A 26,703-nucleotide genomic window follows, 5' to 3' on the forward strand; every position below is an offset into this window, starting at 1 on the left:
CTGGGTAGCTCAGCTGGTTAAGCATCTGCCTTCAGCTCAGGTCATATCCCAGGGTTCTGGGCTCGAGTCCCACATCGGGCTTCCTGCTCAGTGGAGAGTTTGCTTCTTCTGCTCTTTCCCCCTCCTCTTGATCATTCTCTCTCTCAAATAAATAATAAATAAAATCTTTAAAGAAAAATGAAAAATAAGACAATGTTAAGAAAATTTTAAGGAAAAGAAAATACATTTTCAGTACTATATTTGTCCCCTCCCCCCAAAAATCCTGCATATAAGTGAATCTATGCAGATTCTAAGAGTTCTCATCACAAGAAAAAGAAAGTGTTTTTTTCTTTTACTTTGTATCTAAGTGAGCTGATATATGTTAACTGAATGTATTGTGGTAATCATTTCATGATATTTGTATGACAAAATTATACTGTTTAAGATTAAACTTATATACTGTCATATATCAATTATATCTCAATAAAATTGGAAAAAATATCCTCATTAACTGTGGGCTTGTTACCTTGAACTGTAAGAATAAATTAATATAATCCCTTTTGGAATTAGGATCAATTTTGGAATTAGGATTTGGTGTAACAGTCATCTCCAATATGGGCAAGGAAGTTTTTATTTCCATTTTTTTAGAGTATCATTGTGTTCTCATGAATTTTTATGTTTCAAGTGTATTAATCAGTTATAGTCACTATTTTTTAAAATGCAGATCCATTCAGACAAAAGAGGTAGAAGATACTTTTTTTTTCAAAGTTTTCTAGAGTTTAAATTTTTAGACCCAAACTTTTCTAGAGTTTAAATTGACATTTGCCAATTCAAATTTGGCTAATAGAGTTGTACTTAATTTTTTAATTTTATACTCATTTCTTAAAATGAGAATTTTATTTTAAAATAATAGTAACATAATTGTCTATTTGCTTTATTTAGCTCTCTACTATACATAAAAAGATTTCCAAATATCAATACCAATATTACTATTAACAATAAAATCACTGAATTTGCTGCTTTTTCTCCTTAGGATATATCCTTCCGATATATCCTCTCCGATTTTACAATAGGAGAGCACATCTCTCATCTGTCCATTGTCCATCCATGCATCCCTCTGCCCAAAATTTAACTCTTGTTCATTTCCACCAGGTGTAAATTCCTCTGGAGCCCCCCCCACCCCCCCAAATAGGGAAAATTTGAGACTGCAGAGCTCTGTAAGAAACTTCTTCCAAGTTGCAAACTGTGGCAAGACCTCATACCACAACTTTTCTTTCATTTTCTTTTTCTCCTTTCTTTCTCTTTTCCATTTTTTATTATTTTATTCCTTCCCCCCTCCAAGACTTAGAATTTAGAAGCCAGATGGTTATGACAAAGACAGGTATTAACACATGTATTTGAGTTAGAACACAAAGTCAGTTTTGACCAATCAGTTTAATAGCGAAGATTGTGTTTGCCAATTAAATTATACAAAGGAAGTTTTCCATAAAATGAAGATGTAGCTCTATAGTTTTGGCAAATATGTATCTAAGGCATACACAGAACATCCACTGTTTCAGATGGTGTATTAATTATGACTGTTAATCTTATTGAAAATTTACATATCAACTCAAAAATGTGGGGTGGGGTACATAATTTTCAGAATTTATTAGCACATTGACCAAAAACCTTAAGTCCTGTGAGTAAGAGGACCTGAAGAAAGAGAAAAGGATCAGAAAAAGTGAGGGCATAGGGAGAGAACCAGTAGAGAAGGCAGATGAGAATGCAGAAGTCAAGTATGACGACAAAGAGGAGGGATAACGAAAGTGCCAAACATTGCAGAAAGGTCAAGGAGAATGATAATTCGATAGTAATCTTTATGAATGCAGTTGCAGGTGGGATAGAGTTAAGAGTCTGTTTAGAGCATTCAAAAAGGTGGGCAGTAATGATGAGAAAAATAGAGTATCATTTACAATACCATCTGGCCAGATCACTGGGGCTAAAATGACTTAGACCAAAGAGCAACTCAAGATACTGGACACTGAAGACCACTGAAAGCAGCCATATCTGGGAGGGGAGCAGAGGAATGAAATTGCTGCTTGGATGATAATGCCAAGAAATACATAACAGAGGAGTAGGGGAGAAGACCACCTTAGGATTGTTGCTCATTGTATCTTACGAGTTTTTAAAGTGTAGTTTTATCTACACTTTATTGCCTCCTTTACGGTTTCTATGTTTTTCAAATTTTTAACAATGAAAAGGGAATAAAGAGATTTTGTTTCAAAATAAGAAGTTAAAAAAAAAAAACAAAGAAGGTGAAAATAAACTATGTCCTCAACCTACGTCAGACTAAAAAGTCTCTGGACAGCTAAGAAAACTATCAACAAAATGAACAGGCAACCTGTGAAATGGGAGAAAATATTTGCCAACCTCTTATCTGTCAAGGAGTTAATATCTAAAATATGGAAGGAACTCATACAACAAAAAGCCACAAAAAACACAAAATTAAAAGTGGGCAAAAAGGGACACCTGGCTCAGTGGTTGAGCATTTCCCTTGGGCTCGGGGCGTGATCCTGGGGTCCGAGATCAAGTCCCATTGAGCCTGTTTCTCCCTCTGCCTATGTGTCTGCCTCTCTCTCTCTGTGTCTCTCATGAATAAATATATAAAATCTTTAAAATAAATAAATGAAAGAAAGAAAGAAAGAAAGAAAATTTTATTTATTTTTTTTTAATTTTTATTTATTTATGATAGTCACACAGAGAGAGAGAGAGAGAGGCAGAGACATAGGCAGAAGGAGAAGCAGGCTCCATGCACCGGGAGCCCGATGTGGGATTCGATCCCTGGTCTCCAGGATCGCGCCCTGGGCCAAAGGCAGGCGCCAAACCGCTGCGCCACCCAGGGATCCCAAGAAAGAAAGAATTTTAAAAAATGGGCAAGGATTTTGAATAGACATTTTTCCAAAGACAACATATAAATTGGCCAACAAAGACATAAAAAGGTTCTCAACATCATTAATTATCAGGAAATGCAAAATGAAACCAGAATGAGATACCGCATCATACCTTTTAGAATGTCTGCTTTCAGAAAGATGAAAGCCACCAAATGCAGGCCAGCATATGGGGAAAAGGAAACCTTGTGCACTCTTGAGGGAAATGTAGATACAGTTTATGTATAAAACATGATGGAGGTTCCTCAAGAAATTACTAATAGAAGTATAACATGACCCAGCAATCCCACTTCTGGGTATATATCCAAAGGAAACAAAATCGTAACTACAGACGTACTGGTACTGCCATGCTCTGCAGCATGGTTCACCATAGCCAAGGAACACCTTAAGTCTCCATCAGTGGAGAAAGGAGAATGGATAAAGAAAATGTAACCTGACATACACAAAATGGAATACTATTCAGTGATAAAAAAAATAAAAAGGATATCCTGCCATTTGTGACAACATGGATGGACCCTGAGGCCATTCTCCTAAGTGAAACGAGTCAGAAAGAGAAACACAAACACTGTATGTTCTTACTTATATCTGGAAACAAAAAAACTGAACTCATAGCAGAGACCAGAATGGTGGCTGGGAGATGTGGGGGCCAGCGGCACAAAATGGGTGAAGGAGGTCAAAAGGTACAAACTTTCTGCTAACAAGATTAAATAAGTCTTGGGGGTGTAATGTACAGCATGGTAACTAGAGTTAATAATATTGTTCATATATCTGAAAGTTGTTAAGAAGGTAGATCTTAAAATTCCTCATCAAAAGAAAAAAAATCTAATGATTTGAAGTGATGGCAACTTACCGTGTTAACCATCCCATGGTATTTACATGTGTCAAATCAACATGTTGTACACCTGAAATGAATACAGTGTTACATCTCAATCATATCTTGATTTCTAAAAAAATCTTTTATTACCCGATACTCAGAAAATTGACTGCCTATATTTGCTAATATTATCTTGTCTTATTCTTGAATTTAAGTCCTTCCCCCATCTGGAGTAGACTGTCTGTATACAGTGTGTGTTACCGCCTGAGCCACATCCTCCCAAAATTCATGTGTTGAAGCCCTAACCCTCAGAACACGACTGTGCTTGGGACATCGGGACATGGCCGGAGGCAGCCGTCTGCAAGCCAAGGAGACAGGTCTCAGGAGAAACCAAGCCTGCCCACACCTTGAGCTTCGACTTCCGGACTCCAGAACTGTGAGAAAAATTTCTGTCATTGGAGCCCCTAATCTGTGGAATTTTGCTCCGGCAGCCCTGGAAAAGTCATCCAGTGTGAGAGAGGGATTTTGCTTCGTTTTGCTATGGAAAAGCCACCGGATTCTAGTTCTCTTTACTGAACGGTCCCCTGCTTTGCTCACGGACGTCATGACTCTTTGGTCATATATCAAAGTCCCATATACTGTGGGCCCACTTCCAGACACCGTACTTCTTGCATCTGATCAGTCTATCCCTGAGAGGGCTCTGATGCTTACCCTCGGCAGCTTCACTACAAGTCCCGACAGCTGGTGGAGAAAGGCCTTCCACCTTTGCTTAATCTTTGAAGGGACTTTGCTATTTTTGATCCCTTCCACTGTCCTATAAAGCTTGGAATCGGCTTGCCGGGTGTCACCAGACATCACCCTGGGGTTTTCACAGCTACAGAGCTACAGAGAAACACTATTTTGTAATTAAAGAATGCTCTCCGTGGGAAAGGACACGTCTTCCTTCCCTTTTGGCGAGGTGGCCTGCGATTCTGGTTCTGTCCGCCTGAGGGCACCACAAACCGAAAAATGCGATCCCGACAGTGGGCCTGAGGCGCTCCGCGCACGCCCGCCCGCGCGGCACACGGTGGTCCTCCGCGTGGTCCACACCGGACTGTTCGGGAGCGTAGACCCGGATTTCATGCGGAACGTCCGCGGTCGACCGAATGCTGAGGTCCATTTGGCAAAGATCCGTACGCCGGTGTGCAGTAACCAAGGAACTGAAGTAAGGATGAGAAACGTCCCGAGCATCTGTTCTTCGCGGCCCTCTTCGCCGAGAAGGCCGTCAGCGGAGAGTGGAGCAAGTTCCTCACCGACCCCTGAAGTAAAGGGACGGCGTGGGACGGCTCTGGACGTGCAGGCGGGCTTCTCCAGGCAGCAGGCCTGCTCCAGGCTGGCGAACGGGTCTGCGTGCATCTGGGGAGCAGAGGGCACCCCTGGGCTCATGGCTACAGGGGAGGATGGTGTGAATGTTCGTCCCCACCCCCACCCCCACGCCCACGCCCACGCCCCCTCCGGCCCCGTCACCCTGGGAGCAAAGTCTACTTTCACTTGGGAGAAACAGGCCTGGGCTCGCCCTCACCTGCTGCAAGCGCCCCGGGCCTTTCCCTGTCGACCGGGGAATGGCAGCGACGCCCCCCGTGCCCTAGGGGGCGAGCGTAGGGCGCGGAAGGTCGGCCGCGGCTCCCTTCAGGGACGGGGGACGGGCGCGGACCTCCAGGGCGCGCAGGACTGAGGGGCCCTTCCTCCGAGCGCCCCCCGGGGGCTCCCGCGAGCCGCGCGTGCACACACTGACCGGCATCTAGGAGCACGGAGGGTCTGCTGCGTCTCATTAGCCGAGGCGCGGCTCCCGCTCGTTGGCAGAGCCCGAGGGCGTGCGGACACCCGCACCGAGGCCCGTGCCGAGCCCGGCTCCTACCTGCACGGGCGGAAGCGCAGCCCGTCCCAGGCGGGACGCTGTAGGGTGACAGGAGGCACCTCGGGCCCCGGGCGCGGTGCCCCTCACGCAAGGGTGAGCAGGACGAGAAGGTGTCCCCGGGTCAGCAAAAGCGAGCAGTCGGATCTGGGGCCCGGAGCAGCTCGCGGTGCCCCGCGGGGACAGGGCCGTGCACGCCCGCCGTCCCTCCCCGGCCCCGGGCGCCGCGTGGGCTCCGAGCCGCGCGCAGGACGCCCGGGGGGGAGGCCTCCCGAGTAAGAAGGGATAGAGGCTTCCACGGCAAACCGCATCTAGCCCGGGGTGCTTTCGGCACCACTACCTCCGTATTATCCATGACAGACAAGTATGAAAGCAACCTGTGTCCCTCAACAGATGAATAAAGAGAATGTGGTATGTACATATGATGGAATATTACTCAGCTGCAAAAAGGATGGAAATCCTCTCATTTGGAACTCCCTTGATGAACCTGACGGGTACTATGCTAATTGAATCAGCCAGAGAAAAGAAGACAGATAGTGCACAGGATCATTTATGTGGAATCTTAACAAAAATTCTAACTCACAGAAATAGTAAAATCATGGTTTTCAGGGGCCTGGGGGCAGGGCAGGGAAGATGGGGACGAGTTGTGAAAGGGTACAAACTTTTAGTTACAAGATAAGAAAGGCTGGAAGTCCTAATGTGTAGTATGGTGACTGTAGTGTGTACTTGAATTTTGCTAAAAGAGTAAATCTTAAGAGTTGTTGTTTCCAGAAAAGAGAGTGAATATCTGAGGTGATGGATCTGTTCCTCAGTTTTTAAATATGTTTCAATTTGTCAATTATGTCTCAGTAAAGCTTTAAAAAAATGTAGAGAACGTCATCAGCGAATGCTCTGGCTGGTATAACACTATAATGCAAGGGTGAGCTTATTGTATTTGTGTGGAGTAGTTTCTAAGTTTATCAGTCCAGAGTGGCTTCTAAAGACATCCGCACAGGAGACGAACACTGCGCACAGTCTACCCAGAGCTGAGCAGACCAGCGAGGATGGCCAGCCACATGACCTCCTCAGGTGTTGCTGGCTCCTTGTGTGATGGTTTCTTGTGATCAACTTCAGAGAAGTCTTGTTTATGACAATGAAAGTGATATCTTGACATGCATACAGGAGTGGGTATAAAAAAAGAAAGGAAGAAAGCACATTGCCAAACCAAGTAGATGTCAGTCTTCTCTAGGGTTTCAGTTCTACATTTGCTTCTGGAGCATGCCAGCCCTTCACCACTGTCTTTCTTTTCCTACTGGTAATACAGATGTGAGGGATAAGTAAAGGCAGATACTAGGTCAAGTGCAAGTGACAAGTACAGACTAGACTCAGTCATATGCTATTGAGTAGGAAAAGGATTTCCGTGTGAAATGAATTCAACTTGGATTTATACAAAGGTGGCTAGGTGTTCTAAAGGGAGATTGAAAATGGAAGGGGCAGAGAGTGGTAAGTGCATGTTCAGTAGAATCAGAAAAGTGAGAACTTAAGAAAAAGCAGGAAGGTGGGGGAGTGTTGGTCCATGTGAAACCCATCTGCCTTTGTTAACTGGCCTTCATTGAAGTTAGGCTTTTACCTTCTCACAGAGACTAGGAGACAGGCTCTATCTTCAGAGGTTGGCTGGAGCAAATAGTATTTTTGGGGGGAGCAGCCCTGAGTTTTCTCAGGCAGACACTTTGTTGGAGGGGGAGTATGACAGTTGTCCTAGAGGTGAAGACTTGAGCCCTCCTAAACTGTTAGTACTTGTTCAAGAATTTATAGATCATGGGTCACCTGGGTGGCTCAGTGGTTAAGCCTTCAGCTCCGGTCGTGATCCTGAGGTCCTGGGATCGAGTCCTGCATTGGGCTCCCTGCAGGGAGCCTGCTTCTCCCTCTGCCTGTGTCTCTGCTTCTATCTCTGTGTGTCTCTCATGAGTAAATAAATAACATCTTCAAAAAAATTTTATAGATTATATTTGAAGGTTAGTCAAGAAAGGGCTCAGAGGAGCCTGGCTAGAATTTGGTCAAGAATAGAATCTTTGTCACATTAATACTAGTGTTTTTGATGGAAGATGTAATTCCACTTCTACTTCTTGATAACTTATTGACAATAATTTGGCCTTAGGATCTCCACAGAATTTGGGAGATTACTTCTCTCTGTCCTGAGGGAGCTGTTTGTCCTGTTTCTGTCGTTTTTCCTTTAAATAATCTCCAAGAACATAAATGGTCACTTGTGTTCCTCCTGCCTAGTATCCATCCCTTTTCTCTTAGTCAAAACACCATGATATTCTCTGGTAAGGCAAGCATCAGTGGGGGAAGAGAAGTGGTTAGCCTCATTTCATTAGCTCTGGGAGGAGGGAGGCATGTGAGCCTGGCCTGCCCCATCAGAACAGCACACACCTCTAGCTGAACAGTTCTTGCAAGAGTTGGCTTGAAACCTGACTCGGGTCAGTGGTTATTTCTGAGACTTGTGGAAATGTTGAGAAGGAAGAAGCACTTTTGCCAGGATGCTCCCAGCTGTAATAACATCAGGGCTGGAGGCTGCAGCAAGGGGATCCCACCTGGACAGGGCCTGCAGAGGAAAGGGAGGAGAGACCATCATACCAATGACATTTCTTAAGCTACTACATCCAGCCACTTTGCATTTGTTTTATTTTGCTTTGTTTTAGTTTGTCTGGAAATACTTGCAGATATTAAAGAAAATGAAAACCATTTTAATGAGGATCCATGTACCTTCCAGGTAGTTTGTGATACGAAACATTATTAATGAAATTCAGCTCATGGGCTTTCCAGTCATGTAGGTCAACAGATCTGTTTTGTGTAAGCCAGTCTGAGTTGTGGCTGTGTCCCTGGCAACAGAGGATCTCCAGTACATATCCAATACAGCCTGTCCAAGGAGGGTCTAAAAGCAGAGTGCAAAAATACACAGTGTATCAATCACAGTTTTAGCTGCAAGTGATGGATCCTATTGAAGCCTATTTTGCATCTTTTTTAAAAAAATTAAGACTGTAGTTTGTTAGAGCAGTTTTAGGTACACAGCAAAATTGAGGGGAAGGTACTGAGATTTCCCATGTGCCCCCACCCTCACACTTGCAGCGCCTCCCCCATTACCAACATTACCCCCCCACCCCAGAGGACCAATTTGTTAGATCAATGAGCCTACTCTGATCCATCATAATCTCTGTAGTTTACGCTGAAGTTCACTCTTGGTGGTGAACATCCTGTGAGTGTGGACGAATATGGAAGGCCATTTATCCCTCATTCTGGTATCATACAGAGTAGTTTCACTTCCCTAAAAATCCTCTGTGCTCTGGTCACTCGTAGCTTCCCCCTTCGCAACCCTTTACAACCACTGACCTTTTTACCATCTCCATAATTTTGCCTTTTCCAGAGTGTCATACAGTTAGAATCATACAGTATGTACACTTTTCAGATTGGCTTCTCCTCATTAATGTGTGTTTTAGGTTCCTCCGTATATTATTATGGCTTGATTGATAGCTTTCTTAGGAGTATGGAATAAGATCTCATTGTCTGGTGGAACTGCAGTTTATCCTTTCAGCTACTAAAGGACATCTTGGTTGCTACCAAGTTTTGGAAATTAGGCATAAAGCTGCTTGTGCAGGTTTTGTGTGGATAGAAGTTTTTAATTGTTTTGGGTAAATACCAAGGAACACGATGGCTGGATCATATGGGAAGAGTATGTTTAGTTTCATAAGAAACTGCAAAGATTCTGCACTCTTTTTTAAGCCAAGGACAGAAGGTTCCAGTGAGCCGGTTCTGATATTCTCCTGCACTTGGTTTGTCTTCACAATATGCTGTCAGGAGACTTGAAGGCCCTTTTTACTCTCACAGAGTGTTCTTTTTTGACCTATCCCTAGCAACCATACTTAGAAGCAGAAAATACTAAGCACCGCCTGGCTTTGACCTCATCTCCCTTGGACATCCATGTGTGGTCCGTGCTAGAGCCCTATCGACTGCCTAACAATGAGCTCTATGCTCTCAGGGCACTTTTTAGACCCGTCCCTCTGACACTCTCGCCCACCAGAAGGGGCTTGTCTGCAGTCACGGCACTGGGGCAGCCTGTGGTCCCATGGCTCAGTGCAGCTTCTCTTCTTCTGAGAACCTCATTTATTAGTGGTGATCCTGCCAGGTCTCCGTTAGCTGAGTTTGTGCTTGCTCTCCAGTTTCCAAAACTTGAGATACATACATAGGTAGTAAAACTTAAAAAAAAAAAAAAAAAAAAAAAAAGGTTCAAGGACCGATTAACTGAAAAAAAACATAGATCATTGTTATTCTGGAGATGAGGACAATGTTACACAGTAGGACAAATTGGGGCTTCCAAAGAAGTGATAATTTTCAGTTTCTCCATCTGAGTGTTAATACATTGGTACTTTTAAAATTATTATTCTCTCAAAAATATATATTTAAACATTGATGTGTTTATGTGTAAATATCGTATACAGATAGACATACACATGTATATGTTTTATTAAGTCTGGTGTCTGTTTATGTTTAATACCAAAAAAATCTGCTTTAGCTCAAAGGTTATTTTCTCAGAATGATGCCTCTTGCTTTCATTTATTCACTCAGCAAATGTTTAATGTTCCCCTTTGCATGACATAATAGACACTGCTAGAGATAGAGCGGGGAATAAGACATGGTCCCTGTTCTTATGTTGTTACACGTTGTTATGAAATTAACACTAAAAGGTAAGGGAATACAAGAATAAACAAATATATATATATAAAAGTATTAGTACTAAAGGCTCTGATGAAAATAAATGGGGTGGTATGAGAGCAGTGAGAGCAAATAAATGGAGGGGTGAGCGGGGGTGGGAGGCAGAGTAAGGTGGACTCTAGAGTAGGATGGCCAATGAAGTCACCCCTGAGGAGGAGATATCTAAGAGGAAGCCTGAATGAGGGATGTGTAGACAATCTTGGAGACTACCATTGAGTTAAAAGGAACAACTACTGCCAGGCCTATAGGCAGAAAGGAACCTGAAGTGTTGCAGGATTAGTAAGAAGGCAGTTGTGTCTGGGATCAAGGAAGGGAGGGAGGAGGCTGGAAGGGACACCAAGAGGTGGGGGCTAGACCACAGAAAGCTTTCTGACCACCTGTGGTAGGGCTGGGGTTTAACTCTCAGACTACAGGGCACCAATCAAGGGTCTCACGCAGGGGACTGATGTGTGGGATTCATATTTGGAAAGTATCACTCTGTCAGCTTGCAGGATACAGTCGTACTATTGAATGACCAGGTTAGGAGGAAGATGGTCAGTAAGTTGCCCAGGCAAGAGATGATGAGGTCTGGAAAAAAATAATATGTCCTCGCATATACAGATGAGTGACTAGACTGTCTTTGGAATTGCACTCAGTTGCATCAAAGCCAAACATGAGGTTGTTTCCATCATTCCCCACAATAGTAACAAGGATCACCACGCTAAGACCCCATCGTGAGTGTGTCACTCTCCCATGAAATGTACAGAAGAAAGATTCTTGGTCACGGCCTTCCTGATCTCATACCCCAGTCTCTCCTTTTTCTACCTTCTCCATCGCTTCCTAAGAACATTCATCCTTCATTAGAACTCCAGCAAAAGCTCCCCTCCTGCCATCAGACTCATTAACCCCCTCCACTTGGGCCGCCGTATCTAGCTCAGGTCAAATGTTCAGCAATAGATAGGGATTCAGCTGTGTACCATCTGGAGCAAAACAAATTTTAATCTGGGCCCTCTCAGGAATTTGGTTACATAATTAAGAAGTAAGAGGGCAGTTCATAGTACTGCAGAGGTGAAAAACACTGGCTCTAGATTCAAGTCATATGGCCAGAGTTTGAATTCAGACTCTGGCACAAGCTGTATGATGGTGGGCAAGCCGTTTGTCCTTCAACGCCTCCATTTCCTCACCTCTGGATTAGTGTTTACAACCCATCTTTATATTTGTTGTGACAATTAAAAAAGAAAACCCATATGAGGGGGCTGGGTGGGGGGCAGTGGTACACATGCTCAGCGAGCATGAACTATTAGTGCCATTTTAGCCAGCATACAAATTCCTTAGGAGCTTTTGATAACATGAACTTCTCTGATGAATTTTGAGCACTTTGTAGATTTTTTTTTAACTTTTCTTGCAACATTATCTCTCAGGTTCCGTTCTTATAGTGAAGAAAACTAGAGTTCAGCAGTTGCATCAAGGTCATTGAGCAGAATCCTAGGATAATGGCTCAGAAAATGCCTGTGTACTCAATACTGGCTCGCTGGGGACTTTTAATTACCTGAGGAACTTTTGAAAACTACTGATGTTTTAGTTATATCCTCAGATATTTTGCTGTAGTTTTTGTGACCTGGAATCCAAGCATTGATTTTTTTGAAAGCGCCTCAGGAGATCCCTAGTGAGGGACTAGAGATAAGAACCAGTGACTCATTAAAGTCCATTTTGCAGATGAGGAAATTGAGACTCTCTGTGGTACAGTGACCGGCCCAAGCTAGTTGATAATGTCAGAGACAGGGGTAGACTCTGAAGACAAGAAGGAGATAGTCTTGAAATTCTGGTAAATTAAGCAATAAAAGGAACATGTCATGATGAGAGGTATGTCTCCTAAGAGCAGAAAGGACAATGTCATTTAACTTTGTTCTATTGTGAATGTATCTATAAGGGAGCACAGAAGAAGGATTTTGGAGAAACTGGTTTGGCTGGAGGATCACAAGGCTTATTTGGAACTGTTAAACCACTTATGCCCTGTACCCTTCAGCCTTTGCTTTCTGGGTGAATGTTCAGTGGTCATCTAAAGTTGAATTGGCATCTGAAGCCAATTTCCTGCAGAGGGAAAAAAGGAAAACCTGGTTATCAGTGCCCTTTTAGACAGATCCCTAGCTCCCACCCACTTTGGTGGTAGTTGTTTTGATGCTTTTTTCACCTCCTACTACTCTTCATGGGAATAGAGTTATATAGGACAGCATCCCAGGGGCAGGGCAGGCAGAGAAAATGAATCTAAAGCAGTTACTGTTCTCTTCTTCCCCTGATTTCTCACTCAGCATCAGTGTGCAAAGGCGATTATTCAGGGTCTCAATGCGAAGGATTTAGAATAGTGCCTCCTTCTTCAAGCTAACCTGCCATCCTAGTCCCCTCCCACTGCCAGATCTGAAATGGTCATGGTAGTCTTCTCTGTCCTGTCTGCTGTCCAGCAGTTCTCACATCCAGCCTGACTACAGTGCATGGTTCCAGAATATACCCAGTTACTTAAAACTGAAGAAGTTGGCAGAGTCACACTGTGACTGATTTGGAGGCTATTACTAATCCTAGTTTACGGTACTCTCCTCAACTGAACAAAAACTCTGTTGAAATAGTTTATCGGGTATCTGACTTGTGAAATCGTATCCACAATCTAAGGTGAATGGTGCGTCTCTTTACTAGAGGAATGCTGAATTATGCAGCTTTCCCTTTTATTCATGAAGATGCATAAAGGTTTTCCATTTTTTTCATGTGGAATGATTGCTCAAGTTTTGCAGTGTCCGTTTATTGTCATCTGAGGAATAAAAGGGGGAAGGAGGGAGTGTTCAACTGGAGTTGAAGCAAACTTCAAGTCATGTTATCTGATCTTTGTAGCAATTAGGAAAGACTAATGATGAAAAGAGGGAGTCAGAATAAAATGAGAAGTAGATACTACACATGAAAAATAGTTTTAAAAACCCTCTTTTGAATGTGACAACTATTTATACTGTTCGTATGTACTTAGTAGGAGTTGAGACATTAGGGATCATTCAATCCATTGTTGTCCTATGGATGAAGAAAGCAAGACCAAGAAGTTGTATTACTTGTCCAAGATGCTAGAATTATTTCTTTTAGATAAAATTGCTTTATAATGATATTTATTTCTAGGTTGAGCATGACTTTTCTCTACCACATCTTTAAGTAAGTTCTGGTGTACCAATGAAAGAACATATTCAAAATCTCAGAAAGTAGAAATTCCCTACTTTGACTAGGCTCAGGATTCATTAATAACTCCCCTCTTTCTTACCATCAGCCTTATCCACCTTTAGACTCAAGAAACTCTAGGTAAATTTGGAATTTATCCACCTCAAAGTCTGCCCATAGTTGAGCAAAGTATTTCTCCATCCCAATTAGAAGGCCAGTTTACCAAAGGAGGTGGTAATCTGAATGAATAAAAATAATATATATATATATATATATATATATATATATATATATATTTATCTCAACTGTTCATGACTTTTATTTTTTAATTTATTTATTTATTTATTTATTTATTTATTTATTTATTTATTTATTTTTAGAGAGAGAAAAGAGACCACACATGAACGGGGGAAGGAGGAGGACTAGAGAGAGAATCTCAAGCAGACTCTCTGGGGCTCAATGCAGAGCCCAACTCGGGGCTCAATCTCATGATCCTAGATCATTACCTGAGCTGAAATCAAGAGTTGGATGCTTAACTAAGCCATCCAGGCACCCCAACTTTTCATGACTTTTTTTTTTTCATGACTTTTAAAGGCTCCTTCATGCAGCTTCCAGTCTAGAGTAATCCCCATTTTTCTGACTTCTGCCATTGTGTGTTCATAGATAAGCTTTCCATGATTTGAGAATGGAACCTTACAGTTTTACTCTTTTGTGCTTAGCTTTTTAAAATCTATATTAGGGACACCTGAGTGGCTCAGTAGGTGAAGGGTTTGCCTTCAGCTCAGGTATGACCTCATGGTCCTGAGATCGAGCCCCATATCAGGCTCCCTGCTCAGCAGGGAGTCTGTCTCTCCCTCTCCATTTGCCTCTCCCCCAGCAGGTGCTCCCTCCCTCTCTCTCTCTCTCTCGTAAAAATAAATAAAATCTTTTTAAAAAATAAAGTCTATATTTTGTTTGTGAAATCCATCTGTGTTGTAATGTATCAGTCTTTGGGATTTTTTATTGCTATATGTAATATTCAGTTGTATTGTTTTATCATGTTCTGTTTACCCATTGAATTGTTGAGGGACCTTTGGAAAGTTTCTAGAACTTTGAGATATGAATTAAAGCATGTATAAACAGAAACAGGCCTCATTTCTGTTGAATCTATACTTAGGAATGATACTCCTCAGCCTTTTTGTTTGTCTTTCATTATCAAGTTTTTTTGTTTGTTTTTAAGCCCTGGATCATAACCTAACTTTTCTAAGTTGCCCAATGAACCATAACAATGTATCTGTCTTTAGCTGTGATAGATATTCCAAGGTGGAAGATTTCACAGCTTAAAATGGAACACCAGGAGGGTAGTACTGTCTTCCATGGTTCATTCCTCACAGCACTTCATAACCTCTTTCACTCTCGGGTTTTTACTGGAACCCTTCTCTTCTGCCTTGATTAACTCCTTTTTATTCTATGAGGCTTTGCTCAGGTCTTGCCTTTCTTGACCATTCTGAATTGGATGCCTCTTTTCCTTATTCCCACTGTCCTCTGTGCATAACAGATCATTCATGTCTTTCTTAGCCCCATGTCCTTGATCTGAAATGATCTGTGTGGACAGCAGCCTCTTCTGATAGGCTTTAGGTGCCACAGAGGAGTCTGTTCATTATTGCATCCCCATGGCTTAGTGCGATTCCTGGCCCAATGTGCATGCTCCATCCATAATGACATTGTTCTTCTGACGTCTGGTTGATATTTCAATAATGAAACCTTCATTTAAATTACCTGGTTTAGGGGATGCCTGGGTGACTCAGTGGTTGAGCATCTGCCTTTGGCTCAGGGCATGATCCCAGGGTCCTGGGATCGAATCTTGCATCAGGCTCCTAGCGGGGAATCTGCTTCTCCCTCTGCTTCTGTCTTTGCCTTTCTCTCTGTGTCTCTCATAAATAAATAAATAAAATCTTAAAAAATAAAATAAAATAAATCACCTGGTTCAAAGGAAATCCTCTGGGTTTGAAAAAGTCCCAAAACAATTTAAAAGGCAAACTTCCCATGGCTTTATGATCTCCTCTTTTTAATTCAGCCTTTTTCTTTTTGCTTCATGGAGTTAGTGTCTGAAAAATGCTCTTAAACAAGAGTTCTATGTTGGAAACATGTTATTCACCCAAGCTAGCAAGTACTCTGGTTTAATACGCAGGTGCTGGAGGCACACTGCCAGACCACACTGGGCGGGGAATTAGGTTATCCCTCTGCTTCCATTTCCTCCTGGGAAACATAGGATGATTCGCAGCTCTCTCCCATGGGTGAATGTCGGGAGTTACTGAGCAATCCATGAAGTGTTTAGAAGACACATTGAGTGCCCAGAATATGCTGGCTTCTGTTATTAAACAAAATGAAATGGTTTTTCTTTTTCCCTACTAGAAGATCACAGAAATCTCACAACTAAAGTTGAATATATACTTTGAGAAATTCCTATCTTCTCAACTTAAAGGAATATTAACATTTTTGGAGCCAAAATCAGACACTGGTTTGATGAGTGGAAACATAACTGGTGGCACTGGGACATAGTATTTGAATTGAGAGCCGTTTTGGCAATCCTACAAATAAACAGATAAACAAGATCTCCATGTAACTACATTTCAAAAAAATTTTTTTAAGATTTTATTTATTTATTCATGAGAGACACACAGAGAGAGAGAGAGAGAGGCAGAGACACAGGCAGAGGGAGAAGCAGGCTCCATGCAAGGAGCCCGACATGGGACTCAATCCCAAGTCTCTAGGATCTTCAGCCCTGGACTGAAGGCGGCGCTAAACTGCCAAGCCACCCGGGCTGCCCCCAAATTTTCTTTTTAAAAAATTTTAAATGCAAGTGAAATGACTGTTATTGATTCTCAAGTGAGGACTGCAAATATCGCACAAATAAAAAAAGCATCTGGGCTCCACGCATTATTTTCTGATATAGTTGGAGAATTAATGATAAGGATGAAGGGCTGGACTTGTTTTTCAAAAACTGATGCCATTTATCTTAATTCTGGTACTTCTGATAAGAACTTCCTCTAGAACCAGGAAACCTCGCAAGTATGAAATAATCTAAAAGGAGGGGGTAAAGAAGGAAGTAACTGACCAAAGCGAAAAAGAGGAACACTAAAGCAGGTTTAAGCAGAAGGATAGAAAAGAGTTTGGCTTAACTGTCTCAAGGTAAGTGAGAAGCGATTTAAGGTGTGTGGCTAATGAAAAACTGTAGGGAACAAGTCCATTTTAAATAATGACCTTGACCTTTTTCATGTTACTAGACAAGTTTTAGGTGGCCATAGGTTGCAATAGGAGGAAAAATCAGTTTACAAACTAAGGGTGATGTTAACCTATCCTTACCAGTATGTATGCTTATGTGTATAAGATTAGCCTTTGCTACTACTGTCTTGTTTCCAAACAGAAGAGCAATATTCTGCTTTTGAAGATTACAGACGTCTATCAACCATTTGTGATTTTAAGACAAATGAGAATTGTTAGGTAGCCTGTTGGAACCGTTTTCCAAAACAGGAACAGCCTTCTTGCAGATTGGGCAAAATGAGACTTATTTGAAGTTAAGCTGGCTTTGAAAGGCTCTCTTTTAACATATAGTCTTCTTTCCAGTAAGTCTTTCCATTTTACCTCTCAGAGTTTTTCCTATTGTTTTGTAGAAAAGAAAAAGGATACATTTCTTCTTCTCTAAAAAGTCTTCTTGTGTTTATCTCAGTAAGTACTTCTTTGACAGTTTTTTTTAAAAGATTTTATTTATTTATTCATGAGACACAGAGAGAGAGAGAGAGAGAGAGAGAGAGGCAGAGACACAGGCAGAGGGAGAAGCAGGCTCCATGCAGGGAGCCTGATGCGGGACTCGATCCCGGGACTCCAGGATCATGCCCTGGGCCAAAGGCAGGCACCAAAACGCTGAGCCACCCAGGGATCCCCAACAGACAGTTTTAATATTTGGCATGTTTTGGAATATCTACATAGAACATAGATGATAACAATAAATTCTCGTCTTGGAAATTGAGAGGGCAATTTATTATCTAATCCTTAGCAATAGTTCACCTCCCCCGCTTTTGTTGCAAGCTTAGCTTTTTAAAAAGGTGACTAAGTGTAATCTATATTTGAAATTCAGTTCAAATATGCTACCAAATTTTTGCTTAAATGAGTAATCACTTATACCATAAAAAAATCTTACATAAAATCAGTTCTTACCTGTTTTAGAAAGGAAATGAGGTACTAATGGTTAAAGTTATTTGCCAAATACTTACCTTTGGACACAGCATTATGTCTGGTCTTTATAAAAGAGGGAACCTACAGAGGTTCCAAAGAATTTAAAAGGTGTCTAGATCTGGGATATCTGTCCATATAGATTTATCGAATACATTTTGTAAAAGTTAACTCAATTTTATATGTAATTTGGTATAATTGTGTGAAATGCCAAACTGAAATTTTTCACATTGATGCATTCCAACCTTGAACAAATTTACTATCTTGTGTGAAAACTCACCGAATGCAGGGCTCACCTTACTGGGGTTTCTTTTTCCCTGTTTATTGTTACTACTGTTATCCTAATGCTGTTTGCTCCATTCACTAACAAATATTTAAGAAAGTAGCTCTTCTGTGTCTAGTACTGGTTTTGGTAATATAAAGATAAATAAGAACTCCAGCTCTCAAGAACCTCAGAGCAAAATGAGCTATGAAAATTTAGCAATAGATGTTCTCGATAGTCATTTATAGAAATTTGGGTAAGAATAGTATTTGGGGGCAAATTTTACTTGAATCCTGATTCAGTCACTTGTTAGTTATTCAGGAAATTAAATTCTTTAATCTTCTCCTTACTCTTCTGTAAAATGGGCATAACAATAGTATCTACTTCATATGGCATCTGTAGGATCAAATGAGAAAATCTATGTAAAAGTGTTTAGAAGCTGATCCAAAATAAGCTTTTAACTAAATATTATCAACAGTGACATTCAATAGATGATAGTCATCCCACAAGTACTGTTAACAATATTGGATGACTATAGTTAACACTGTATTGTAAATTTGAAAGTTGCTAAGAGAGTAGATCTTATTATTATGAGATGAAAAAATCTGTAACTATGTGAGGTGATGGTCATCAACTAAATTTAGTGTGGGGATCATTTAACAATATGTATTCATATATCAAATCATCAGGCTGTGTACCTTGAACCTATACAATGTTGTGTATCAGTTATGTATCTCAATAAAACTACAAACAGCAACAGTTAAAATCATATTAGTTGTAACTATTTCTGTGTCTAGGCTGAAAACATACAGTAATAATGTTTTGTTGATAAAATCATAGTACAATGCTCAGTCTGATTGAATACTTTTCATTTATCTCCTCTTTGCCATTTTAAAGTTTTGGCAGAAAACATTCTGAAATTATCTTAAGTGAAAAGTTGTTTTCTAGAAGTTGTGAGAACACTAGTGATCGAAAGCCTTTCAAAGTTTGTTTTAGATATTTTTTTTGTAAGTCAAAGAAGTCTTTCTTCTTTTAAATATCAACTGTGCCCTTTAGGGCACCTAGGTGGCTCTCAGTTGGTTAAGTGTCTGCATTCGGCTCAGGTCATGATCCTGGGGTCCTGGGATCGAGCCGCATGTTGGGAATCCCTACTCAGCAGAGAGTCTGCTTCTCCCTCTCCCTCTGCCCCTCACCCCTGCTTGTGGTGTCTCTTGCTCTCTCCCTCTCCCCACTCTCTCTCTCAAATAAATAAACAAAATCTTAAAACAAAAAAATCTATACCCTTTAGAAGACATGTATTAAGTTTTAAAAAACTTAAGCAATTAGATGCTGAGACTTGGAGTCATTTGTTTCTTGAGTCACTTATTTAATAAATATCAATTGAATTTCTTTTCTGCTCTAGGTACTATCCTATTATCTAGGAATATAAAGATGAAAAGACCTGATCCCTGCCCACCATTTACCCAGGTAGGAAGACACACAATTCCTTGTCATGTAGGCTGTCATACTGTAATAGAGAATGGACTCATTCATAGGCCATACAGGTGAAGGAGTGATTAAGGAAAAGGCCTCACAGAGGAGGCAATTAAGTAATGAAAATCACTGCACAGGTATACCCTTGTCCCTTCCTCCTGTTGCATTCAGAGCATTGTCCCTCACTTGAAAATGCTTGGCCTTATTGTCAAAAGCCATGTTGAAATCTAATTGATAAGACCAGTCAGGCTTAAGCAGATAGAAGTTCTTCTCTTTTTCTCTCCTCACAACAGCTAGTACTGTATTCTGTTTTGAGGCAGAAACTCACCAAATGCTTGTGCTTAATAAATTGGTACGTATTGGCAGATTCCCCTATTATATTGTGTAGTAAATATGCAATTAATATATTTTTTTAATTTATAGGAACCATCTGGATGGCAGATCGTTCAACCATCTCTTTCTTGAGTTGTCTGCTCTGCCATTATCTTCCACTCATTTCTGCTTCATTGTGTGATTCACTGAAAGAAAGTGGAGTAGAATCAATTAAAGTCCCCCCTGACACGGTGCAATTATCCATTAACGGTTGTAATGTGGAAAAGATCGCATACAATGAGAAGGATCTTCCAAGGCTAAGTGTACTCAATCTCTCCTCTAATTGTATCAGGACTTTGCCAGATAATGTTCTTTTACCTCTGAAAAATAAATGCCTAAAAGAGCTTCCAAGATTACTTTTAAACTATACCCTGCAAGGAATTACATTGGTCTGCGCCTGTGAATTCATTGAGGGCTCTGCCATACGGCTGAACAACACTGCCTGTGTAGAAATGTTGAAAAGCTGTGGAAACACATCAGTGACCACTTCTATAGGAATTTGCCTTCTTTTCCTTTTGTTGATTTGTGGAATTGGGTGTATTTGGCGCTGGAAGCACCGTGACCTGGTGCAATTTACCTTACCAAGGTTCTTGCAAAGGAGGAGCAGCAGGAAAAAAAACTATACTAAAACACTCTCAAGTCCCCTTGCTGTCAGCTCAAGACATAAAATCTCAGTTCAGACCCAAGACTACAAATCTGGGAGAGGGACTAACTCACATGACAACTATGAGAATGTGGAAAGTGGTGCTCCCAAAGCTAAGGAAGAAACCAATAACGAACTATATGAGAACACTCGGCCGACCAGTTTCGAGGAGCACATCTATGGAAATGAGATGCTGTTTCAATATTGTAACTTCCAGAAGCCTAGTACTCCCGAAGTCCCTCAAGATGAAGACATATATATTCTTCCAGATTCATAACAACTTTTGAAAATACTGGGTTTAGTTATTAGAGGATAAACATTCACTGGGACTTCCATTGTACTAATGTCCTTCAGATGAAACTCAGTGATCTTTCATCTGTCTCCACCCTCCTGAACCTTCTCTCTGTGTATCACTGTGGATTAATTCCAGATATCCTCTTTGCTCACCTTTCCCTAGATTAACTCTGTTTTATGTTACATTGATTCTTCCTTCTAAATGTTCCATTATTTTCTTCCTCTTATTTCTAGCTCTATCATCTCCTTCTGGCTCAAGATCTTTGTCAGTCTTCTAACTAGTCTTTCTGGCTCTAGTTTCTACACATTCAGTCAGTTCCCATGATGCTGCCAAATTTGTCTTCAGAAAATACTCCCAAATGCCACAACAACCCTTTGCTTAACACCTCTTAGTGATCCTTTTTACAAAAGATATACTCTTTATAATTTTAACTCCAGAATTTACAATTTCCCACAGTTGGTTCCATTTTACTTTTCCAGTGACTTCTACTAATTTCTCACTACTCTGCTTTCATCTGAATCATCTGAAAACCTGCCAGACTCATCCCTCATCCTTAGCTTTGCTTGTCTGCCCTCTTTCAAGCCTGCCTCAGATGCAACTTCTTCCCCAAGTCTTCTGAATTATTCCAAACTTATCTTTCCCTTTTCCTTTTCTGATTTCCTGTAGATTTTGCTGCCTATTTAATTGTCTGCATTTAAACATATGAATGTTTTCTATAGCATTTTATGATTTGCTCTCATATGAGAATGTCTTAAATTCCTTAGTAAATAGTAAGGAATTGCCTCATATTCATATTTTAGTGCTCCACTCTTTAGACCATCGTATGAGGCATTTGGTATTGTTCAATTGACAAGGAATTAAATTGTACATTTTTTCACTAGTTTTGAGAAAAATCTAATAAATTCATCCATTCAAGAAATATTTTTTGAGTACCTTCTGTCTCCTTTTACTGTACATGGCAGGAGTAAAACAGCAAAAAGTAAGGCATGGGCCTTGAACACATATTGTCTAGCAGGAAAGAAAAGGCAATAAATAAATCCTGTGCTGCTTCTTAAGTGATGATATCTTACCCCTGAACTCAGCCTTTTTTAATGTGCTGCTCTGAATCTCTCAGGCTGAGGCTCTGCAAACCACAGTTTTTCCTTTGCCAAGTGGATCCATATTAGGTTCTCTGTTCATAGGGAGCAGTGTGGAAGACTGGTAGGCAGTAGAATCAAAAGGGGCTTGCTCTTTTTCTCTCTCCTTATTGTCCCAGCAGGTAACCATTGCCATGGAATTGACTACAGCATCACCAATTGTTGGCAGTTTCTAGTTTCTTTCATTCCCAGAACCGACTTGGATGCCCCCAGTCTGAGGTAGCAGTACCAGCCAGGTAACTCCTTCTCCTTGGAATCTGTAAAGCAGCTCCTCAGCCTCCTCTGAGGCTCTGAGGTATGGGCAGTGTTGAATGGGACAGTCAGAGCTCCAGATCCCAGCCCCAGGTGTGGAGCCATCTCCTGTACTAGCTCTGCGGCACCTCAGTGTCCTCTTTTCATCTTCCCAAACAAGTCCTTTTTGCTAATTCTCTACATTAAATTCTCCCTGTTAAAACAAACTGGTATGGTTACTATTTCCCCAGGCGGACTCCAATATACAAATAAAAATGATTGAGTAGGTGCTTTGAAGAAAAAAAAAACTTTCTGTTTTTGAGAGCAAGGGGCTTGGGTAGGAAGAATTCTAATAAGATGATCCAAAGAGGCCTCTCTAAGGACACACTTAGCCTGGGACTTGAGAGTGAAGGAGTTAACCATGCAAATGTGAGATGGGCAGGAATGGGACCAGCATATGAAAATCTTTCGCATTTAATTGACACTATGGTGGCTGAAGTGCAGCTCTAGTCTCTGGAGAAACAGCCACAGAAATTATGGATGGACTCAGTAAGTGTGTTTGGTAAGGGAGAGTTAAGATTGTGAGGTTATGGGAAACAGAAATCTAGAAGAGCCACCTTATTTCTGGCTGGAGCTTCAGGGGCAATTATGAAACATTTCAATGAGATGAGGAAGACTTAGTGAGAAAACAGTTTTGGAGGCTTCCAAATGTACACCTTCCTTAATTTCAAATAATGCGGACATTGAATTGAGGCATTTGAGGGGTAGCATACTAGGCTGATAGTCCCCTCAGAGATCCATGTTCTTTCTCCATTTCCTGTCATCTTTAGTGCTGTAACTTTCATCCTCATTTGTATTATCTCATGATCACCAAGTGATTGTGGAATGTGCAAACCTTATGCCTGTGTTCCAGTCCTGAAGAAGGATGAAAGGAAAAGACAACATCAGGAAATACCTATTTATACATCATTGGCCAGAACTGTTACACAGATCCATGGATACCACCAAGTATCAGAGTGGTTGGGAAATTGAATTGTGACTTTTGATGGTCTCCTAGGAAAGGAGGCAAGGGAAAACGGCAGTTGTAAATTGAATTTAGGTTAATTAAACTACTACCGAAGGGGCAAAATCAATTTTAGACGTGTTTATTCTGATGAGTCCTGAGACTCAGGTAGAAATACCTAGTTTCAGGGGTATGTACACATTTGGATTTTGCAGAAGAGCTCCCAACTGGATATGTACTTTTGAGAGCCATTTAGGTGGCATCTACAGGAGCAGGGATTTATGGGCTCAGCTAGAGCAAAGAGTAGAGGACCAAGGGAAAAAGAAGGAGAGGAATCCAGAAGTCCCCCCTCAGACTGCGGTATTTCAATGCTAGATCAATGAGGAGACTCTAGCAAAGGAGACTGAGAAAGAGTGGCCATTGGGGAATGCCGCAGATTCCTAGCTCTAAGAATGTTGGTTGGTATTGTGAAACATGATATATTGACACATCCATTATAGTTCATTTTCCAGAGATAGGATGAATATTTGTTTTTTGTTTTTTTAGGATGAATATTTGATACTTGTGTATTCTCTTTGGCCAGAAAAGATGGTAAAGTCTGTGTAAAAGTATTTAATCCATGATCCCACCCAGTTCCTATCTTGACTTCTTTTTTAAGCTAATTGTAAGTTTCTTATTAGTCGAGAACCTCTTCCTACTCTCCTTCCTAGCAGTTCTTGATGGAGGTGGGCAAAGGGGAATAGAAGAGTTTGTCATTCACTTCCTCTTTTTACTGTCCATAACTCCATTCTTTGTCTTCTCTCTGGTTTTGATTCCCTCTTCTCTTCCTCATCCTCTCATTTCCCGTTCCTCCCTCACTTCTCCACATCACCCCCCAACTCTGCCTTCTTCTTCTCTCTTCCTCTGAGTCCTTCAAATTTTTATTTGCTACCTGCATCCTTGATTACAGTATTTCTCTGCCTTCTTTAAAACCCCAAAAGTAAAAATGTCCTTGAGAGGTAAAGATAATAAAAATCTGTCTGCATCTTCTGAGAGCAACAGTTTGTATTTGTGTTATAATATTAGCAAAAGTGACCACTTACACCACAATTAAAAGAGGAAGGATGTCAGAGATGAGGGAAAGGAGACAGGACCATCAAATGTAATGAGGGTAGCTTTGCTTCATACTCCCAGAAATGTAGGCGTGTTCGCATCCTGTGACTTAGAGCTAATCTCTGAAGGACTCCATGGCCAACATCCAGCAACAGCGAGCACCTGGCTTCTTCGGCTTGCTCTCAGCCCTCAGCTTGAAACATTTCACTTCACATACTTTATGAGTTTTCATCAATGAGTGGCAAGCTATTGAACAATATTAAAATGGTATTTTAACTCACATTTTACTTTAGCTGCTGGGAGAACAATAAATATATCAGAAAATCACCTTGGCTACTTTTGTTACTGTTAAGACATGAGGACCTCAAAGCAGAACAAGGGAAAAAGGAGACACTGCTTCTATTTTTGAGGTCCAAGAGTCACTGACCTTAGTTAAAGTATTATGTACTAGATTATAATCATCATCAGTTTTCTCTGCTCTGGAGTCAATAGGAAGCTTCCAGGTAGAAGGAGGCTCCCTAAAGACATCAGAAGACTGTTTGGAATTTAAAAATACTGTTTGCGGAAACTAAGCTCTACTGTCCCAAGAAGTGAATGAAGTATGGTCACTTAATCGGATGTTAGCATCAGAGTGGTGCTCACCTCATATAATCTTCTGAAAGAGTTTGTATAGAATTGGTATTTCTTCCTTAAGTGTTTGTATTAGTGAGGCTCTATGGGCCTGGAATTTTCTTTGTGAGAAGATTCAAAAATACAAATTCAATTTCTCTAATTGAGATAGGAATATTAAATTGTCTATTCTTGAATGACCTCTGGTAGTTGATCTTTCAGGAAATTTGTCCATTTCTTCCAAGTTGTTGAATTTATTAGTGTAAAATTATTCATAACCTTCCCTTATTATCTCCTTAATATATGCATATAATGATATCACTTCTCTCATTCTTCATTTTGGTAATTTTTGTCTTTTCTATCTTTTCAAAAGATTTCACTGATTTTCTTTATTGTTTGTAAGTTTTATATTTCATTGATTGCCACTCTTTATATATTTTTTTCTGCTTAATTATCTTTGGTAAGCTCTAGTTTCTTTTTATTAAAGGTTTTATTTATTTACTCATGAGAGACATAGAGAGAGAGAGAGGCAGAGATACAGGCAGAGGGAGGAGCAGGCTTCATGCAGGGAGCCCAATGCGGAACTTGAACCTGGGACTCCAGGATGACGCCCTGAGCCAAAGGCAGACACCCAAATGCTGGGCCACCCAGGCGTCCCTCTATCTAGTTTCTTAAAGTGAAGCTGATTTATAATTTAAATTCACTGTGGTGAGAGAACAAATTTTATATGATTTGAATTTAGATTTGAAAATTGTTCTGTGGTCTATAATAGGGTTTGTCTTGGAAAGTGTTTCATGTGAACTTGAAAAGAATGTGTGTTCTGCTATCGAGTGTAGTATGCTATAAATGGCATTTAGTTCCACTTAGTTCAAGATGATGGACAATATGGTTCAAGTCGTTTATAATTTCTTTTATTGAGACACAATTTACACACCATAAATTGTGTGTGTTTGAAGCACAAAATTTAGTGGTTTTTAGTATATTCACAAAGTTGTGCAAATTTCATCACTGTCTAATTCCAGAACCTTTTCATCATTCTCTAAAGAAATTTCCTGGCCAGTCACTTTCCATTTTCCTTTCTTCCATTCCCCGATGTCTCAATTCAGTCTGCTGTTAAAAAAAAAAAAAATGTGGTTTAAACAAACATTTATTTCTCACAATTCTGGAGTCTGAGAAGTCCCAAGATCAAGGTGTCAGTAAACTGTCTGGTGAGAGCATACTTCCTGGTTCTTAGATTGCCATGTTCTCATAGTGTCCTCATCTGGTGGCAGATGGAGGGATCTCTCTGAAATCTCTTTTATAAGGGCAATAATCCTATTTATGATCTAACCTCCTCCCCAAGTCCTACTTCCAAATACCATCACATTAGGTATTAGGTTTTGACATATGAATTATGGGAACACAAATATTCAGTCATATCATCGGACAACCATTACTCTACCTTCTGTCTCTATATATTTGACAATTCTGGATATTTCATATAGATAGAATCATGTAATATGTGATCTTTTATGACTGACTTCTTTCACTTAGCATAGCATTTTAGCACATACCAGTAATTCATTCCTCTTAATGGTTGAATAATACTACATTGGATGAATATGTTACATTTTATTTATCCAGTCTTCAATCAATAGACATTTGAATCAATTCCTCTGTGTTCTTCCTGATTTTTCTTTCTACTTTTCTGTTACTAAGAGATAACTGTTGAATTTTGGATTATATATGGATTTTGCCTGTTTCTCCTTACAATATTGCCTTTTTTATAGTTTTTATCTTGTGTATTTTTAAAGTTCTGTTATTAGGTGAAGAAACATTAAGTATCATCATTATGTCCTCTTGAT

General features: G+C 40.6%; 2 protein-coding genes across 6 annotated transcripts; one reads left to right on the forward strand and one right to left on the reverse strand.

The window, feature by feature from the left end:
- LOC140634476 (uncharacterized) lies at positions 1-8,888 on the reverse strand. The gene is made up of 5 exons (XM_072828441.1): positions 8,819-8,888; positions 8,360-8,528; positions 5,618-5,882; positions 3,757-5,115; positions 1-165 (listed from the first exon to the last, which is right to left on the reverse strand). Exons 1-4 carry the CDS (start codon positions 8,886-8,888, stop codon positions 4,627-4,629), a joined length of 993 nt encoding a protein of 330 aa, XP_072684542.1. The 3' UTR covers positions 1-165; positions 3,757-4,626.
- Positions 4,731-25,149, forward strand: GAPT (GRB2 binding adaptor protein, transmembrane). Of its 5 annotated transcripts, none has more exons than XM_072826513.1 (4): positions 4,731-6,025; positions 17,185-17,239; positions 19,408-19,472; positions 19,902-25,149. In XM_072826513.1, exon 4 carries the CDS (start codon positions 19,913-19,915, stop codon positions 20,768-20,770), a length of 858 nt encoding a protein of 285 aa, XP_072682614.1. In that variant the 5' UTR covers positions 4,731-6,025; positions 17,185-17,239; positions 19,408-19,472; positions 19,902-19,912; the 3' UTR covers positions 20,771-25,149. The 5 variants fall into 5 exon arrangements, with proteins under 5 accessions (XP_072682614.1, XP_072682616.1, XP_072682613.1 ...); XM_072826512.1 differs by lacking the exon at positions 4,731-6,025 and adding an exon at positions 16,275-16,702; XM_072826515.1 differs by lacking the exon at positions 17,185-17,239.
- Positions 25,150-26,703: the final 1,554 nt, after the last annotated feature.

This window comes from Canis lupus, chromosome 5, assembly GCF_048164855.1.
Source record: "Canis lupus baileyi chromosome 5, mCanLup2.hap1, whole genome shotgun sequence".
NCBI lineage: Eukaryota > Metazoa > Chordata > Mammalia > Carnivora > Canidae > Canis > Canis lupus.